The 18,364-nt window shown below is 33.5% G+C and overlaps 1 protein-coding gene across 2 annotated transcripts in view; it reads right to left on the bottom strand.

Annotated features, from left to right (window-relative positions):
• Positions 1 to 18,364, bottom strand: part of DIAPH3 (diaphanous related formin 3) — a 424,016-nt gene that overhangs the window by 185,225 nt on the left and 220,427 nt on the right. For both annotated transcript variants that reach the window (XM_074299215.1, XM_074299214.1), the window contains one exon: positions 17,090 to 17,329. In XM_074299215.1, the coding sequence (XP_074155316.1) occupies positions 17,090 to 17,329 (240 nt within the window). The remainder of the gene's footprint in view (positions 1 to 17,089; positions 17,330 to 18,364) is intronic.

An 18,364-nucleotide genomic window follows, 5' to 3' on the forward strand; every position in this document is an offset into this window, starting at 1 on the left:
GTACAGGGAGTCAAATAGAGCTCCCCTGCAACCCCTATGGATTCAGCTCAAGGATATGGAGTTAATTGAGGTCTAGTGGAGGCACAAGAGTCCCCTGTAAAGGAATTTACAGACCTGAAAACCTAAATTGATTTTTAAAAAAAAAAGGTTTATTTTGGGGTTTGGAAGTAAGGTAAAAGTCTAGTTAGTAAAAGGTGTTAAGTAAAGAGAAGAGGGCCAGAAACAGGATTCCAGTGGGCAGAGATTCTTGGCATGCCAGTTTTAAGGCTGCCATGTTTGGAATCTCTGCAAAAAGAGGATTCCAGCTTGGCTCTTTTATAATGAGAGATTTAGCTAAAAGGGCCTGTGGGTGAAGTCCCAAGTTGGCTCAGATCCGTTAGAGAGCTGGGACAGGCCTGGACTGAAGTGGGTTCATGATCTAGACATAAAGAATGACATATTGTTATGAAATATTATTGTTCTGTGGGAAATAACCAGCAGGATGAATACAGAGAGGCTTGGAGAGACTTACATGAACTGATGCTGAATGAAATGAGCAGAAGCAGGAGATCATACACTTCAACAACAATACTGTATGAGGATGTATTCTAATGGAAGTGGATATCTTCAACAAGGAGAAGATCTAATCCAGTTCCAATTAATCAACGATGGAAGAATCAGCTATATCCAGAGAAGTAACACTGAGAAATGAGTGTAAAATATTTGCATTTCTGCTTTTCTTCCCAGGTTATTTTTACCTTCTGAATCCAATTCTTCCTATGCAACAAAAATTTGGTTCTGCACACATATTGTATCTAGGATATATTATAACATATTTAACATGAATGGGAATACCTGCCATCTAGGGGAGGGGGTGGAGGGAAGGAGGGAAAAATTCAGAACAGAACTAAGTACTAGGGATAGTGTTGTAAAAAATTACCATGCATATGTACTGTCAAAAACAATGTATAATTACAATGATGTTATAAACAAATTAGAAGAATACAGGAAAGTTTACCTTTCAGATCTGTGGAGGAGGAAGGAATTTGTGACCAAAGAAGAACTAGAGATCATTATTGATCACAAAATGGATAATTTTAATTATAATAAGTTTAAAAGTTTTTGTACAAACAAAACTAAAGTAGACAAGATTAGAAAGGAAGTAATAAACTGGGAAAACATTTTTACATCCAAAAGATCTGATAAAAGCCTCATTTCCAAAATATATAGAGAATTGACTCAAATTTATAATAGTTCAAGCCATTCTCCAATTGATAAATGGTCAAAGGATATAAAAATTTTTCAGATGAAGTAATTGAAACTATTTCTAGTCACAAAAAGAGGTACTCCAAATCACTAATGATCAGAGAAATGCAAATTAAGACAACTCTGAGATACCACTACACACCTCTTAGATTGGCTAAGATAACAGGAAAAGATAATGATGAATGTTTGGAGGGGATGTGGGAAAACTGAGACACTGATGTATTGTTGGTGGAATTGTGAATGGATCCAACCATCTGGAGAGGAACTATGCTTTAAAAGTTATCAAATTGTGCATACCCTTTGATCCAGCAGTGTTACTACTGGGCTTATATCCCAAAGAGATCTTAAAGCAGGGAAAGGGACCCATATGTGCAAAAATGTTTATAGCAGTACTTTTTGTAGTGGCTAGAAATTGGAAACTGAATAGATGCCCATCTATTGGAGAATGGCTGAATAAATTATGGTTTATGAATATTATGGAATATTATTGTTCTGTAAGAAACTACTAACCAGATGATTTTGTAGAAGCCTGGAGAGACTTACATGACCTAATGCTAAGTGAAATAAGCAGAACTAGGAGATACACAGTAACAAGACTATACAATGATCAATTCTGATAGACATGGCTCTCTTCAACAGTGAGATGATTCAAACCAGTTCCACTTGTGCAGTGACAAAGAGAGTCATCTACACCCAGAGAGAGAATCATGGGAACAGTGTAAAACACAACATAGCATTCTCACTCCATCTGTTGTTATTTGCTTACATTTTGTTTTCTTTCTCAGTTGTTCTTTTTCTTCCTTCTTGATCTGATTTTTCTTGTGCAACAAGATAACTGTATAAATATATATATACACACACACACACATATATTGGATATAACATGTATTGGACTACCTGCCAGCTAGGGGAAGAAGTAGGAGAAAGGAGGGGAAAATTTAGAACAAAAGGTTATGCAAGGATCAATGTTGGAAAAATTACCCATGCATAAGCTTTGTAAATAAAAAAGCTTTAATTAAAAACAAAAAATTTTTTTTCCAAATTTATTTCTAGAGAATTTTTTTTGTTTGTTTGAACTTGTGTATTTAGGACAGTTAAAAAAAAAAAAAAAAAAGCAACACCTTCCAAATTAACATATTCATTTAATGCAATAAAAATCATAATCCCAAAGAGTCATTTTATAAAACTAGACAAAGAACATTGAAATCATAATGCAAACTTTATAAGAAGAGAAAAATCAAAGCTTACTTTTAAAATAAAGTCTTATTAACAAATACACAATTGCCAGTTCAGAGGTGAAAGCAATATAATGCATCAATGAACAAAATTAGTTGAAACTGGACAAATCAGTGAAAAAAAATAGATCAATGGAATATAATAGACATTTCAGAAGTAAAGAACATTAACATTCCATAATAAGTAATTAATTCCAAATGATGAGGAACAACTCATGTTTTTTTAATGCTCTTGGGAAGTTTGAATAGCAATATGGCAAAAAAAAAAGAAATTTAGGTCCATCCTTCATATCTGAAACCCTTATAAATAATTTCAATCAGGATTATTAAAGTAATTGTATTTTATTTGAAAGAAAAGTTTAAAGAAAATAAACTAGTAAATTTAGCAATTATTTGGAAGGAAAATAAATGTTTATGAAACAAATGACAAACTGGGTTCAATGGAATATAAATACATACACACACACTTCTCTCTCAGTCCCCCTACCCTGACCTCTCTCTACATGAGTTCTACTTGTTGAGGGCAGGAAATCTGAAAATGTGTACTTAAATCTAGAACTGCAGGGTATTTATAGCTAAGTACCTACTGACTGTGAGATAATGGTTCTCTAAGCACATAATTAATGTAATGTAATGATGTAATCAATCTAATTGGCATATACTTAGGGTAATATGATAATGTAATGTTCTACAATTGACCATCCATGTAATGGATGAGAATTGCATCTATTCTCATTTAAAGAGAATTGCTAAGTGGAGACATTCTTTTGATTGAGATATTGGAATGGGAAGTTAATAATAACAATTCAGGTCCAGGCCATTACCACCAGAAATTACAAATGGGTTATCTGAAAGAGGTCAGACTTACTGATCCATCAATATTATGCAATGAAATCGTAGAAACTATTCAACATATCTCTATAATGGCTACAAAAATGTAGTACCTACTGAATACTTAGCAAGTTATAACTTGTGGCTATAATTATATGTTGGAGTGATAAAAAATCCTCATGCTAAAAATACATGTCAAAATACCCTTGAAAATTCAAACAATTAAACTGTACTAAAACTGAAATATCACACACAGACCAAAGTGTTGCCCACAGTTGTCTGAATATAAGATTGGTTCATAAAAATTTAAAAACAGTGTTTTTTTTTTTTAATATGGACGTTGCCATACCAAAGGCTTATTATACCTTCTAAGCTACATGAAACAAATACTTTCACAATGTAGAGACCTAACAAGCAAGATAATAGAGATGATACATAATTTATGCATAGTTTAAATTTCTTTTGCTAGATCTCTAGTAAATTCCATATTATGGAAGAAGAGATAAAGGGGAAACTTAAGAGAAGGGAAAAGAGAAAAAAAAAAAAAGGGTACTAAGATAACAGGTAGGAGGGAAGCGATGTAACTAAGGAACAAACACTGTGTTGAACAGAGGAAAACTAAGCCACAAAAATCAGTTTTCCAGATTACAAATCAACTTAACAAGCAAGCAAGGCAGTTAAACTGCACTCCACAAAAAAAAAAAAAAAAAAAAAAAAAAAAAAAAATTAACTAATCCAGCCAATTTTCATTCTTTTGATCAAATTTAAAGTGAGCTCACTGTCCACTTACAAGGTATGTTCAAAATAGATATTTGATGGACCAGCTTCTTCAGGTATCCATTCCCCTAGAAGTCTGTCTAGACAATGGGTATTCTTTATCTTTCTGTGTATAGAGATCTACAAAATTCTTTTAAATGACTCTGGTGCTTAATGTCCAAGGATTTGATATAAAAACTTTCAATGATAAAGAACAGGACAATCCTACCATTTTAAAATAATCTCATAGATTTGGAATCTACACAGTGTAGAGGGCTTGAACAACTGAAGAGGGTTGGAACTCTGAAAAGGTGTACTTGAATCTAAGTCAGCAGAGTACTTAAGGCTAAGTACCTACTCAATGTGAGATAATGATTCTAAAAACATACACTTAGATGATATGGTGATATGATGGCTCCCCTCATGATTGGGGCTTGCTGAATGTGTTATGGAAAGGTAATCTTAGGGAAGGACTAGAGGACTGAGGAAGAGAGTCAGAGTTTCTCTGTTGCAGCAAGCTCAGAGGGAAGTCTCTGCTGCAGGGAAGACTTCAGGCTCCAGACTCCAGGATCCATCTTTGATAAGCCTCTTGGCAGCTTGCCTGCCTCCTTCACTTCTCCTCCTAAAGACCAAGGACTTTGATTGATCCTCACTCTGACTGATCCTGAGGCCCTCCAGAGAGCCAACCTGGACATTACAAAATAGGATTTTCCTCATAGTATTTTTTTTATGCTGTTTTATGCTTAACATGTTACTTAAGATTAGAGGGCCATAAAAAGTTTTTCTAGCATATTTTTAAACTATCTTGTATAATAATGACATCTGCATTGGTGAAAGTTTTTTTTGGCCTAACCAATAAGATGCAGTTTTCATATTTAATAAACAAACACAGTGAGACCCTACATGCTTACATTTTTTAAAAAATCAATTACACAATGGTAAAAATATAGCCTATTGGGTAAATACTGCTTGTTAAAACCTACCCGCATAACAAGTATGACCCTGATGCCATTTTAGGTTAGATTCAGAAACAATTTCTAAAAATAGAAAAGCAGAAAACATTTGACTCAATATTTCCTTATTAATTATTTCTTTATTTATTTTGAGATGATCAGTTCACCAACATGCTGCTATTTCATAACTATCCACAACCTGTCAGGCATTGTGCTAATCAAGAGATTACAAGGGCAGAAATAAGCCCTAAAATCAAGGTGTTTACAACATACTCGAGGAAACAATGTATATACATATATACATATACCATGCTATCTATATATATAATGATAAATATGGTTGATTAATGAATTTACTGATATAAAAAGTGACAGATGAGGTGAGCTTTGAAGAAAATGAGGGGCTATATGAGGCTGAAATAAAGAGAATGTACTCTTACCATGGGAAACAAACTACACAAATGAAAGTAAATAATAGATGGACTATCACAAGTAAAAGAACAGCATTAAAGTAAATTTGGCTATGCCATTCAGCAGGTAATAGGGAGGAATATAAAAGAAGGTTTGAAATGCAACTTGGGAAATAATAAGGTCCAGAATGTTTTCCAAGACTTTGATATTATTTATTCCATTAGATACTTTTAGAATAGATTCCTTAATAGAATGAGCATTAATGAATACAGTGAAACATGGAAAGCCTTAGATGAAATGATGCAAAGGGAAGTAAGCAGAACCAGGAAGGAAAAGAAAAAGGGAATAAGCATTTGTATAGCACTGTATGCTTTTATATTTTGATCCTCACAACAACCTTGGTGAGATATGCTTTTATTATCCCCACTTTTCCACATGAGAAAGCCGAGGCAAAAAGAGATTAAGTGACTTGACTAGGCTCCTATCTTGGATTCCTAAGTACTTGGAAGTCCCAAGACTATGCCCTCTAACTGTCCCCAAAAAACTAGGAAAACATAGATTCCATAGCAATTACTACTACAGCAAATGAAAAGGACAAAAACATAATAGAAAGGTAATGCCATTAAGTTCTAATGGGCAAGCTTGACTTCAAGGAAAAGAAATTAAAAATATCTTCATTTCTCTGCAGAGGAGGAAAACTACTGAGTGTGAAACTCTACGTATAATAGATTTTTTCTATGTGCTGCTTAATTTTGCTGAACTAATTTTTCCACTTTCTTATTCTTTGTTATAAATGATAAGCTCTCTCAGAGGCAGGAGTCAGAAGGCAGAAGAATAAATAGGGAAATATAGGAAACATACAAACAAAAAATATCAACGAAATTAATTTTTAAAATGAAGTTCATTTAGCTGGGAAAAAAATGTATATAATAAATGTTGATGTTCTTTCCTCTCTCCATTTCCTATTTTCACATTTATTACTTTTCATTGCTTTAATTGGACACAATATTTTTCATATTTATTTCTTCTCTTAACATCTCTTAACCATTTTAATCTTTTGTCTATGAATAGTTTTTTGATTATATATGAAAAATTGATTCATAAATTAGTTCCATTAGGACTCTATATTTATCAGAGACTTGTCAAAAATTTCACACATTGTGATAATAAAATAAGATGAATAAAGAAAGGTCATTAAATTCATCAACTAACAAGTCACTAGTGTCCCTTTTATAAGAAGTATGGTCTTATTCTTAATACTTTAACAATGAACACATTAAAAAAAACTGACAAATCTTTCTTATGAACATTGCTCCCCAAAAAATATTACATAAAAGTTTAGCAAAATAACTACAAGATTATACTTAAGGCTCTCTATATAGGTATGTATGTATATGTATATTTATATGCATATATATTTTACTATGATAACAAACAGTTTATTCCAAAGATAAAAAGATGTTTCAACATTAGGATAACAAAAACGAAAATGAATTATGGTAATACCCACAACAATCAAAATGGGATGATTATACCAATAGAAAAAGCCTTTTGACAAAAAACAAAATTCATTAATGCCCAAACCTCTTAAAAAATAAGGCATAATGTTAAAAGTATATAACTAAAACCAAAAGCTAGAATATTTTCAATGAGGAAATGAGATTTCCAACAAATTAGGGATAAAGAAAGCATGCCTATTTCCCTCTAAATATTTCACACTGTTATGCCACAGTTCTTTTTTATTATCCTGACTCAGTTTCCCTAATTATCCTGACTCAGTTTCCTTAAATCGTCCTGCCATGGATTTTAATTGTTCTGCTCAATCAATCCTGCAAAACCACCCCTGTCTCTTAATCATCAGAATATTTGATAAGGATAAAAGATCTTATATTTTAGAATATCGGAATGCCTCTGCCCATCTCAATCTATCAGAATATCAAATATCATCTTATCAAGCTGCCTCTCCCCATCTCCGGGGTGCCTCACCCTATTATGTCATCTCTGGTGCCTTCCCCCAACCCTGTCAGAGTCCTGTTCCTGCTCTCAGCACCCTGACTCTGCCCCTGCCTCAATGTACCCCCTGAGTCAATGAGAACTCATATTGTTGACTGGAATCTTGGAGAATATAATCCCATTCAGCCCTGGGACCAAACTATGGATCCATTTGGTCATAGTAAATCTCTCCCTTTCAAATAAAATATTAAATACTCTAATTTCTATGTTGCCTCAGTTTCTCCGGCATCACAACACAGTTCTATATGTGCTAAGAGAAAGAAAAAAATCAAAAGATACTTTTAATAAAATGTTGAAAAATGAAGTAATAGAATTATTCCTATTTCCAGTAGATGTGAAGTTTACTTTATTAAATGTCAGGTATCAACCAAATTAAGTGAACTAAAAATACCAAGAAAGTAACATGATACAAAGATCAGGATTTCTATTAGAAATAAACAAAGACAAAAGAGGAAAAAAGAGAGAGAAATCTACTCAAAATAGTGGGGGTAAAAGTTCACAAAATTTCTAGGAATCAACCTATAAAGGCACATTCAAGATTTTCATAAGTATCCTTAAAAAGTTAACACTTTATAGAAATAAAAGAATCTTTAATTGAATAAATATTTATTGCTTGCTGTTATACAACATTAGCTCAATAAAAACAAGAGTAGAAAAGGACAGAAAATAAACAATTTAAAAGTATTTCAAACAAAAACAGAACCACCTAACCCCAACCCACTAGGGTGTATTTTCAAAAAACATTTCTACCTATCTTTCAAAATATGGTTTAGGTGTTTCTTTAATTTTCCATGGTTTCCTTTCAGCCAGTTATAATCTCTTCAGTCTCAAATTTCTCAAAGCAAAGCAAAACTTTTTCCTCCCTCCCAAGGAACACATACTTACATACAAACACATACATACACATACAAACACAAGCATTTTACCTTCTTAGTGAAGTACAATTGACAGAGGACCTAACTAATAGGAGGATCCAGATTCAAAGTACAGCTTCCTAGATAGCTAGATAGATACAGACAGACAGATAGATAGATAGATAGATAGATAGATAGATAGATAGATAGATAGATAGATAGATAGAAAGAAGGGAAAAATATTTTTCAATACAAAATCATCCCCCAGCTCTAAATCATGAAATCTGATAGACATTCCACATTTGTCATGCTGGTGCTAAATTTTTAACGGTCACTTTCAAGCAAATATTTTGGAATATGTAATGTCAAAGAGTGTAACTTTCCAGCATGCTTTTCAAGAAATTCAACTGTTTCCCTGCCTTTCTTCTGTCAAATCAACACAAATTTGTAGAATAAAGCTTTTCAATAACAGGAGCACTTTAAAGTTAGTTTGCAAATCTAAATACAATTTTCAAAGATCAGGCTGTTCCTACTATTAATAAAGATGACAAGATAATGTTTTGTTAAAAAAAAAAATCTACTCTGTTCCACAAGGAGGCTTAAAAGATATGAAGTTGAGGAATTAATTTTGTATGTTGTACAAAAAGAGGAAGAATGCAAACATAAAGATACTAGGATTAAAATATTTATAATAGAATTAAAATTATATTCCAATATAAAATCATAATACAAATGTTTCATTAAGGATTAATGGTTAAACCCATTTTGTTCAGTGTTTTCAAATACATGTACCTTTTAAAAACTAGTCTTAAAGATTAAAGAAATAAAAAACAATCTTAATTTTTATCCTGAAGATGATTTTAATGATTAATTTCTATAAAGGAGAGGAGAAAAAAAATCTCAATTATTGTGAATATGATAAAAGGAAATGGGGTTAAGTAAATGAATTGAAAATAAAAGAAGGGACTTCCGGCCAAGATGGCGGCGTGGAGGCAGACAGCTGCTTGAGCTCCTCGTTTTCTCTCAGAACTTACTTCATGACAAGCCTCTGACTTAATGCTTGACCCAGAAAGAAATCCACAAATTATTACCAAGAGAAGACATCCTTGAAAGTCGCCAGAAAAGGTCTGTGTTTGTTCGGGGGAGGGTCAATCAGACTGGGCGCAGACTGAGGGCAGACAGCCAGAGCAAGACAGGCAGCTCACACAGCTCAGACCAGAGGGGGAGGGGTGTGATCTCTGCCGTTTCTGTGAAAGGGCTTTTGCCCCAGTGTGGATGCTCCGTCTTAGCAGCAAGCCAGGAGCGGTGGAGAGGGTGTAAACACCGAGGTGAAGATTAAAACCCCAGAAAGCCAGCATCTCTCAGAACCCGGCCAACCCCAACCCCCACCTGGACTGACTTGGTGCGTTCTCAGAGCCTCAGAGCGCAGACTCAGTACAGTCATTGCTGTTCTGTTAGTGGCTCTCTGCTGCCCTACCCCCAGTCTGTAGAGGAAGCCCATTAACACCATCCAGCCCCATCCCCCCCAAAACAGACCAATTGTTTCTCTTGTCAGTTTTTTTTCTTTGATTCCTGCTCTGACAAAATGAACAAAAAATTCAAAAGGGCTCTAACCATTGACAGCTTCTATGTGGAGAAGGAGCAAACTTCAAATGCTGAAGAGACTAGGAACAGAATGTCCCCAGATGTATCCCCTGGGAGGGATATAAGCTGCTCCTCAATACAAAAGAACCTCATAGAGGAAATCAAAAAGGCTCTCACAAGAGAGCTGGAAGAGAAATGGGAAAAGGAAAGGGAGGCTTGGCAAGAGAGCCTGGAGAGGTCATCCCATGCATTCAAAGACAGAATGGATAAAGAAATCAAATCATTGAGAAACAAGATTAGTGAGCTGGAAAAGGTAAACAACTCCAAGGAAAACAGGATTAGTGAGCTGGAAAAGGTAAACAACTCCAAGGAAAACAGGATTAGAGAGCTGGAAAAAGAAATCAGCTCTCTAAAAAATAAAATGGATAAAATGGAAAAAAATTCCATAGAAGATAAAAACTCAATTGGACAATTACAAAGAGATATAAAAAAAGTGAGTGAAGAAAATACATCATTGAAAATTAGACTGGAACAAGTAGAAATGAATGACTCAAGGAGAAACCAAGAGGGAGTCAAGCAAAACCAGAGAAATGAAACAATTGAAAAGACTGTCAAGTACCTTACCAGAAAGACAACAGACCTGGAAAACAGATCCAGGAGAGACAATTTGAGAATAATCGGACTCCCTGAAAAATGGGAGGAAAAAAAGAGCTTGGACACCATTTTCGAGGAAATTATCAAAGAGAACTGCCCAGACATTCTGGAAACAGAGGGTAAAATAGACATTGAGAAAATTCATCGATCACCTACTGAAAGGGACCCTAAAATCAAAACGCCAAGAAATATAGTGGCCAAGTTCAAGAACCATCAGACAAAGGAAAAGATATTGGAAGCTGCTAGAAAAAAACAATTCAGATATGGAGGATCCACAATAAGGATAACACAGGATCTAGCAGCGTCCACATTAAAAGAACGCAGGGCCTGGAACATGATATTCCGAAAGGCTAAGGAACTTGGTATGCAGCCAAGAATAACTTACCCAGCAAGAATGAGCATCGTTTTCCAGGGAAGAAGATGGACATTTAACGAAATAAATGAATTCCATCTATTTTTGATGAAAAAACCAGACCTACATAAAAGGTTTGATCTTCAAATACAGAACTCAAGAGACTTCTAAAAAAGGTAAAAAGAAATCTTGAGAACTATACTTCTGTCAAAAAAATATGTAAAGAACATATGTACAATTTGTCTTAGAAACTAGAGATGGAAAGGAGATTATATCATAAAGTATAAAGTGGTGGTACTACATCTCATGAAGAGGCAAAGGTAACCTATTATATCTGAGAGAAAGAAAGGAGGGAGATGAACATAGCGTGTATCAATAGACATATTCGATTTATGGTGAAACTTCTTCCATTTCATTGAAAAGTGAAAGGGAAGGAGTAAGCTAAGGGGAAGGGAATACAGTAATTTCGAGGAAAAGGGATAAAATAAGGGGAGGATCTTTAAGGTGGGGGAGGGATCCTAAAAAGGGAGGGCTGTGAAAAGCAAGTGGTGTTTACCAGTTGAATACTGGATAGGAGGGTAAAAGGGAAGGAAAGGGGAAAAGCATAAGCAGGGGTTAATAGGATGGCAAGCAATATAGAATTAGTCCTTCTAACCATAAATGTGAATGGGGCAAACTGCCTCATAAAGAGGAAGCAGTTAGCAGACTGGATTAAAAGTCAGAATCCTACTATATGTTGTTTACAGGAAACACACCTGAAACAGGATGAGACATTCAAACTAAAAGTAAAAGGGTGGAGCAGAATCTATTATGCTTCAGGTAAAACCAAAAAAGCAGGAGTAGCCATCCTCATCTCAGATCAAGCAAAAACAAAAATTGATCTAATTAAAAGAGATAAGGAAGGGCATTATATCCTGCTAAAGGGAAGCATCAATAGTGAAGCAGTATCAATATTAAACATGTATGCACCAAGTGGTGCAGCATCTAAATTCTTAAAAGAGAAATTAAGAGAGCTGCAAGAGGAAATAGATAGCAAAACTATAATAGCGGGAGATCTCAACCTTGCACTCTCAGAATTAGATAAATCAAACCACAAAATAAATAAGAAAGAAGTCAAAGAGGTAAATAGAATACTAGAAAAGTTTGATATGATAGATCTTTGGCGAAAGCTAAATGGAGACAGAAAGGAATATACTTTCTTCTCAGCAGTTCATGGAACCTATACAAAAATTGATCATATACTAGGGCATAAAAACCTCAAAATCAAATGCAGTAAGGCAGAAATAGTAAATGCATCCTTTTCAGACCATAATGCAATCAAAATAACATTTAATAAAAAGCCAGGGGAAAATAGACCAAAAAATAATTGGAAACTAAATAATCTTATACTAAAGAATGATTGGGTAAAACAGCAAATCATAGACATAATTAATAACTTCACCCAAGAAAATGACAATAATGAGACATCATACCAAAATGTGTGGGATACAGCCAAAGCAGTAATTAGGGGAAGTTTTATATCTCTACAGGCCTACTTGCATAAAGTAGAGAAAGAGAGGGCCAACGAATTGGGTTTACAACTAAAATTGCTAGAAAAGGAACAAATTAAAAACCCCCAGACAAACACAAAACTTGAAATTCAAAAAATAAAAGGTGAGATTAATAAAATTGAAAGTAAAAAAACTATTGAATTAATTAATAAAACTAAGAGTTGGTTTTATGAAAAAACCAACAAAATAGACAAACCCTTAGTAAACCTGATTAAAAAAAGGAAAGAGAAAAAGCAAATTGATAGTCTTGAAAATGAAAAGGGTGAACTCACCACTAATGAAGAGGAAATTAGAACAATAGTTAGGAGCTACTTTGCTCAACTTTATGCCGATAAATTCGATAACTTAAATGAAATGGAAGAATACCTTCAAAAATATAGCTTGCCCAGATTAACAGAGGAAGAAGTAAGTAGTCTAAATAGTCCCATCTCAGAAAAAGAAATAGACCAAGCTATTAACCAACTTCCTAAGAAAAAGTCCCCAGGACCAGATGGATTTACAGGTGAATTCTACCAAACATTTAAAGAACAACTAACTCCAATGCTATGTAAACTATTTGAAAAAATAGGGATTGAAGGAGTCCTTCCAAATTCCTTCTATAACACAGACATGGTACTGATACCTAAACCAGGTAGATCGAAAACAGAGAAAGAAAACTATAGACCAATTTCCTTAATGAATATTGATGCTAAAATCTTAAATAAGATATTAGCAAATAGACTTCAGAAAATCATCCCCAGGATAATACACTATGACCAAGTGGGATTTATACCAGGAATGCAGGGCTGGTTTAATATTAGGAAAACTATTAGTATAATTGACCATATTAATAATCAAATTAATAAAAACCATATGATCATCTCAATAGATGCAGAAAAGGCATTTGATAAAATCCAACATCCATTCCTACTAAAAACGCTTGAGAGTATAGGAATAAATGGACTATTCCTTAAAATAATAAGGAGCATATATTTAAAACCTTCAGTAAACATCATATGTAATGGTGATAAACTAGAACCTTTCCCTGTAAGATCAGGAGTGAAACAAGGTTGCCCACTATCACCATTACTATTCAATATAGTACTAGAAACTCTAGCCTTGGCAATAAGAGCCGAGAAAGAGATCCAAGGAATTAGAGTAGGAAATGAAGAAATCAAATTGTCACTTTTCGCAGATGACATGATGGTATACTTAGAGAACCCCAAAGACTCTGCTAAAAAGTTATTAGAAATAATTCAGAATTTTAGCAAAGTCGCAGGATACAAAATAAATCCACATAAATCCTCAGGATTTTTATACATTACCAACACAATCCAACAGCAAGAGATACAAAGAGAAATTCCATTCAAAATAACAGTCGATAGTATCAAATATTTGGGAATATATCTACCAAAGGAGAGTCAGGAATTATATGAGCAAAATTACAAAACACTTGCCACAAAAATAAAGTCAGATTTAAATAATTGGAAAGACATTCAATGTTCTTGGATAGGCCGAGCGAATATAATAAAGATGACAATACTCCCCAAACTAATCTATTTATTTAGTGCTATACCAATCAGACTCCCAAGAAACTATTTTAATGACCTAGAAAAAATAACAACAAAATTCATATGGAAGAATAAAAGGTCGAGAATTGCAAGGGAACTAATGAAAAAAAAGTCAGAGGAAGGTGGTCTAAGTGTACCTGATTTAAAGCTATATTATAAAGCAACAGTCACCAAAACCATTTGGTATTGGCTAAGAAATAGACTAGTTGATCAGTGGCATAGGTTAGGTTCACAGGACAAGATAGTGAATAAAAATAGCAATCTAATCTTTGACAAACCCAAAGATCCCAAATTTTGGGATAAGAATTCATTATTTGACAAAAACTGCTGGGAAAACTGGAAATTAGTATGGCAGAAACTAGGCATGGACCCACATTTAACACCACATACTAAGATTAGATCAAAATGGGTCCAAGATTTAGGCATAAAGAACGAAATCATAAATAAATTGGAGGAACATGGGATGGTTTACCTCTCAGACTTGTGGAGGAGGAAGGAGTTTGTGTCCAAGGGAGAACTAGAGACCATTATTGATCACAAAATAGAACATTTTGATTACACCAAATTAAAAAGTTTCTGCACAAACAAAACTAATGCAAACAAGATTAGAAGGGAAGTAACAAATTGGGAAAAAATTTTTAAAGTTAAAGGTTCTGATAAAGGCCTCATCTCCAAAATATACAGAGAATTGACTTTAATTTATAAGAAATCAAGCCATTCTCCAATTGATAAATGGTCAAAGGATATGAACAGACAATTTTCAGATGATGAAATCAAAACTATTTCCACTCATATGAAAGAGTGTTCCAAATCACTATTGATCAGAGAAATGCAAATTAAGACAACTCTGAGGTATCATTACACACCTGTCAGATTGGCTAAAATGACAGGAACAAATAACGATGAATGTTGGAGGGGCTGTGGGAAAACTGGGACACTGATGCATTGTTGGTGGAGTTGTGAAAGAATCCAACCATTCTGGAGAGCAATCTGGAATTATGCCCAAAAAGTTATCAAAATGTGCATACCCTTTGACCCAGCCATACTACTACTGGGCTTATACCCCAAGGAACTACTAGAGAAGGGAAAGGGTGCTGTATGTGCCAAAATGTTTGTGGCAGCCCTTTTCATAGTGGCTAGAAGCTGGAAGATGAATGGATGTCCATCAATTGGAGAATGGTTGGGTAAACTATGGTATATGAATGTTATGGAATATTACTGTTCTATAAGAAATGACCAACAGGAGAAATACAGAGAGGCTTGGAGAGACTTACATCAACTGATGCTGAGTGAAACGAACAGAACCAGAAGATCATTATACACTTCAACAATGATACTGTACGAGGATGTATGCTGATGGAAGTGGATTTCTTCAACATAGAGAAGAGCTAATCCAATTCCAATTGATTAATGATGGACAGAACCAGCTACATCCAGAAAAGGACTGGGAAATGAATGTAAACTGTTATTTTTACCTTCTGAATCCAATTCTTCCTGTGCAACAAAAAATTCGGTTCTACACACATATATTGTATCTAAATTATACTGTAATATATTTAACATATATAAGACTGCTTGCCATCTGGGGGAGGGGGTTGGGGGAGGAAGGGAAAAAATCTGAATAGAAGTAAGTGCAAGGGATAATGTTGTAAAAAATTACCCATGCATATGTACTGTCAAAAAATGTTATAATTATAAAATAAAATAAAAAAATTTAAAATTAAAAAAAAAAAAAAAAAAAAAAAAAAAAAAAAGAAAATAAAAGAAGGAATATTAAAAGATTATTTAATATGCTACTTCTTTTAATTGTGGTACTATGTCACTCTTATTGGAGGGATATAAGGACCTCTAAATGAGCAAAGAGTTAAGATATGAAATAAGAAAAGATATGAATAATTTTAATTTTGAAAAATCTAAATAAACTGAATAAACTGAGATTAAACCAGCTATTAAAAAAACTAAAGTCAGAAATGAGATGAAAGGAAACTGGAAAAATATATAATGTTCACCGAAGGTTTATGGAAAACTAAAAGCTGAGTACAATATACTATATGCCCTCAACTAAGAGAAATGCATGAAAATAGCTGGTACTGCAAAAATTGCTTGTATTCCTACCAAAAATGGCAACAAAAGCAATGCAATACATTCATAAGAGAGTACATTTCATCTACCCAAGGACAAGAAAATATACTTATAGTGTCTAATTAATGGGGGCAAAAAAGACAACTCAGTTTATAATGAATAGCCAGCAACCTTCAGAGTCAACAAGACCTGGATTCAAGTGCTTTAGATAGACTGGAGATGAACTTTGGAAACTCTCAAAGACAAAAATCATAGCACAGTTGTTGAACTATATTAATAGTGAGAATTCCATCACCTTCCTCCATTCTATTGCCCAAAAAAAAGCCCCGCAGAAGATCACTATCAGATCAGAAAAACACTACCTCCACAAGGAATTCCCTCAAAAAGAAATTAAAAAAAAAAAAAAAAATGAAAACTAGCTTGTGCATAATTTTTTTGGTATTCAACTTTCAAATGAAAAAAAAAGAAAGAAAGAAAACAATCTATAATCTGATTGAATTTGAAATTGAATATGCTGCATATCTTTCTCCAATTAATTGATTAAGATGAAGAAATTTTTTCAATATGCTCTGAAAAACTTATGCATATTTAACTAAGGTACAAATTATTGTATTCATGTACTATTATTGTCTGTTATATTTTTAAAAATACGAATATGAAATGTAAATTAAAGGTTCTAAAAATGAAAAAAAATCCAAATTAAGTCAAAAGATCTCTGAACATATGCAGAATGATAAAAAGGAACTCTGAATTTAATGAAATATAATTTTTCGGTATGTTGATGTTCCAGCTGAATTCCGTTTTATTTCAAATAAAATATAGTAACTTTGATTGACTACATTTGAGGGGAAAAAAATCATTATTTGCATTTAGTTTAGAAGTTGAGTCAAGATGAGGCCTGGTTTGTCATGAAGTTCAAGTATCTGATAATAAGCAGATTAATTTTGTTTTCACTTGATAAATATGAATAATCCTTATTCAAAATAAAACATTCAGATAAACATAAATACAAAACTCACTTTGCAAAGGGAGCTAAGGTTGAACCCAAAGGTCTGGGCATTCCGGGAGCCTGCATTCATATAGTTTCCCATTAGCAACACAAGTTCCAATAATTTGCTAAAACTTTTACTCTTCTTTATCTGGTCACATGCAGCACTGACAGCCATGATATCTGGTTTGAGGCTGTTCACCTGCTCCTCAAATTGAAGTTTAAATAGAATAGCACTCAGACGTGGTCGTAGTCTTTTCACAGTGCTCATCTGGGGGGAAAAAAAAGAGAAAATTTCTTTAAAATTCATGATATCCTTTATTTTAGTATTATATAAATGGACATCCTTTATGCTATGTTTATTGCTAGAAAAGGAAAAAAGTAGTAAACTCTCCAAAAAATTAATACTTGAGAAAATTATTGTTTGTTCCTGTTATTGAGAATGTTTTATGTACAGGGGAATGACAAGTTGGAGAGAGAAAATTCAGAGTTAAAAATAAAATAAAGTTCCATTAAAATAAAAAAATAAATGAAAGGAAATCAACCATATATATATAATAGCTAAGCTATTTGGGTAATATTTTAAAGTAATTTACTTCTTAAAATGCAGTAATGCAAATTATATCCACAAATATGTACAACAAAATCAAAGGTATTCTGACATTTATTGTGGAGACAGGGCATTGTTATAGATCTTTGGAAAATCAGTCATGTTGTTCTGTTCCACATATATTTAAAGCTGTCTAAAAGTATTTATTCTGCTAAAAAGGAAACTGTTTTCAGAAGTGGCCATAAACTAGCTATCAAGGTTGCTTAGAATAAGTATATGAAGACCAACAGTTTCAGTTATGTTTAAAATGAGCTTCTTCAGAAAAGAACAGGAACTGACTATCTTTTGTGACATTCCAACAAAATCATAGATGGGACACAGTGGAAGACATAATATGAAAATAATAAGGATACACACTATGATATAACAAGAGGTTAAACAAAGAAAATGGGATGATTGACAAAAGTTATGGTATTGCCTTTAGTTTTAGTTCATTTTCAGACTGACATGAATACAGAAAGTAAAACAAAATATGTACAGAATTGTGAGTATATCTTAATTCTTGATCCATGTATATTTCTATATATAATTTTGGAAGAATCATAGGACTAGAAAAGCTCATCTAAAGCCAGAAGCCTTAGTTTAAGACATCTCTAATATAAAACTCACACACTGATTGTTCATGTGTGTTTTAAGCCATGGAAATAGTTCACATTTCTATTATTTCATTCAGAGATCTCATTTTTCAAATCAAAC

Source organism: Sminthopsis crassicaudata, chromosome 3 (assembly GCF_048593235.1).
Source record: "Sminthopsis crassicaudata isolate SCR6 chromosome 3, ASM4859323v1, whole genome shotgun sequence".
Classification (NCBI taxonomy): domain Eukaryota; kingdom Metazoa; phylum Chordata; class Mammalia; order Dasyuromorphia; family Dasyuridae; genus Sminthopsis; species Sminthopsis crassicaudata.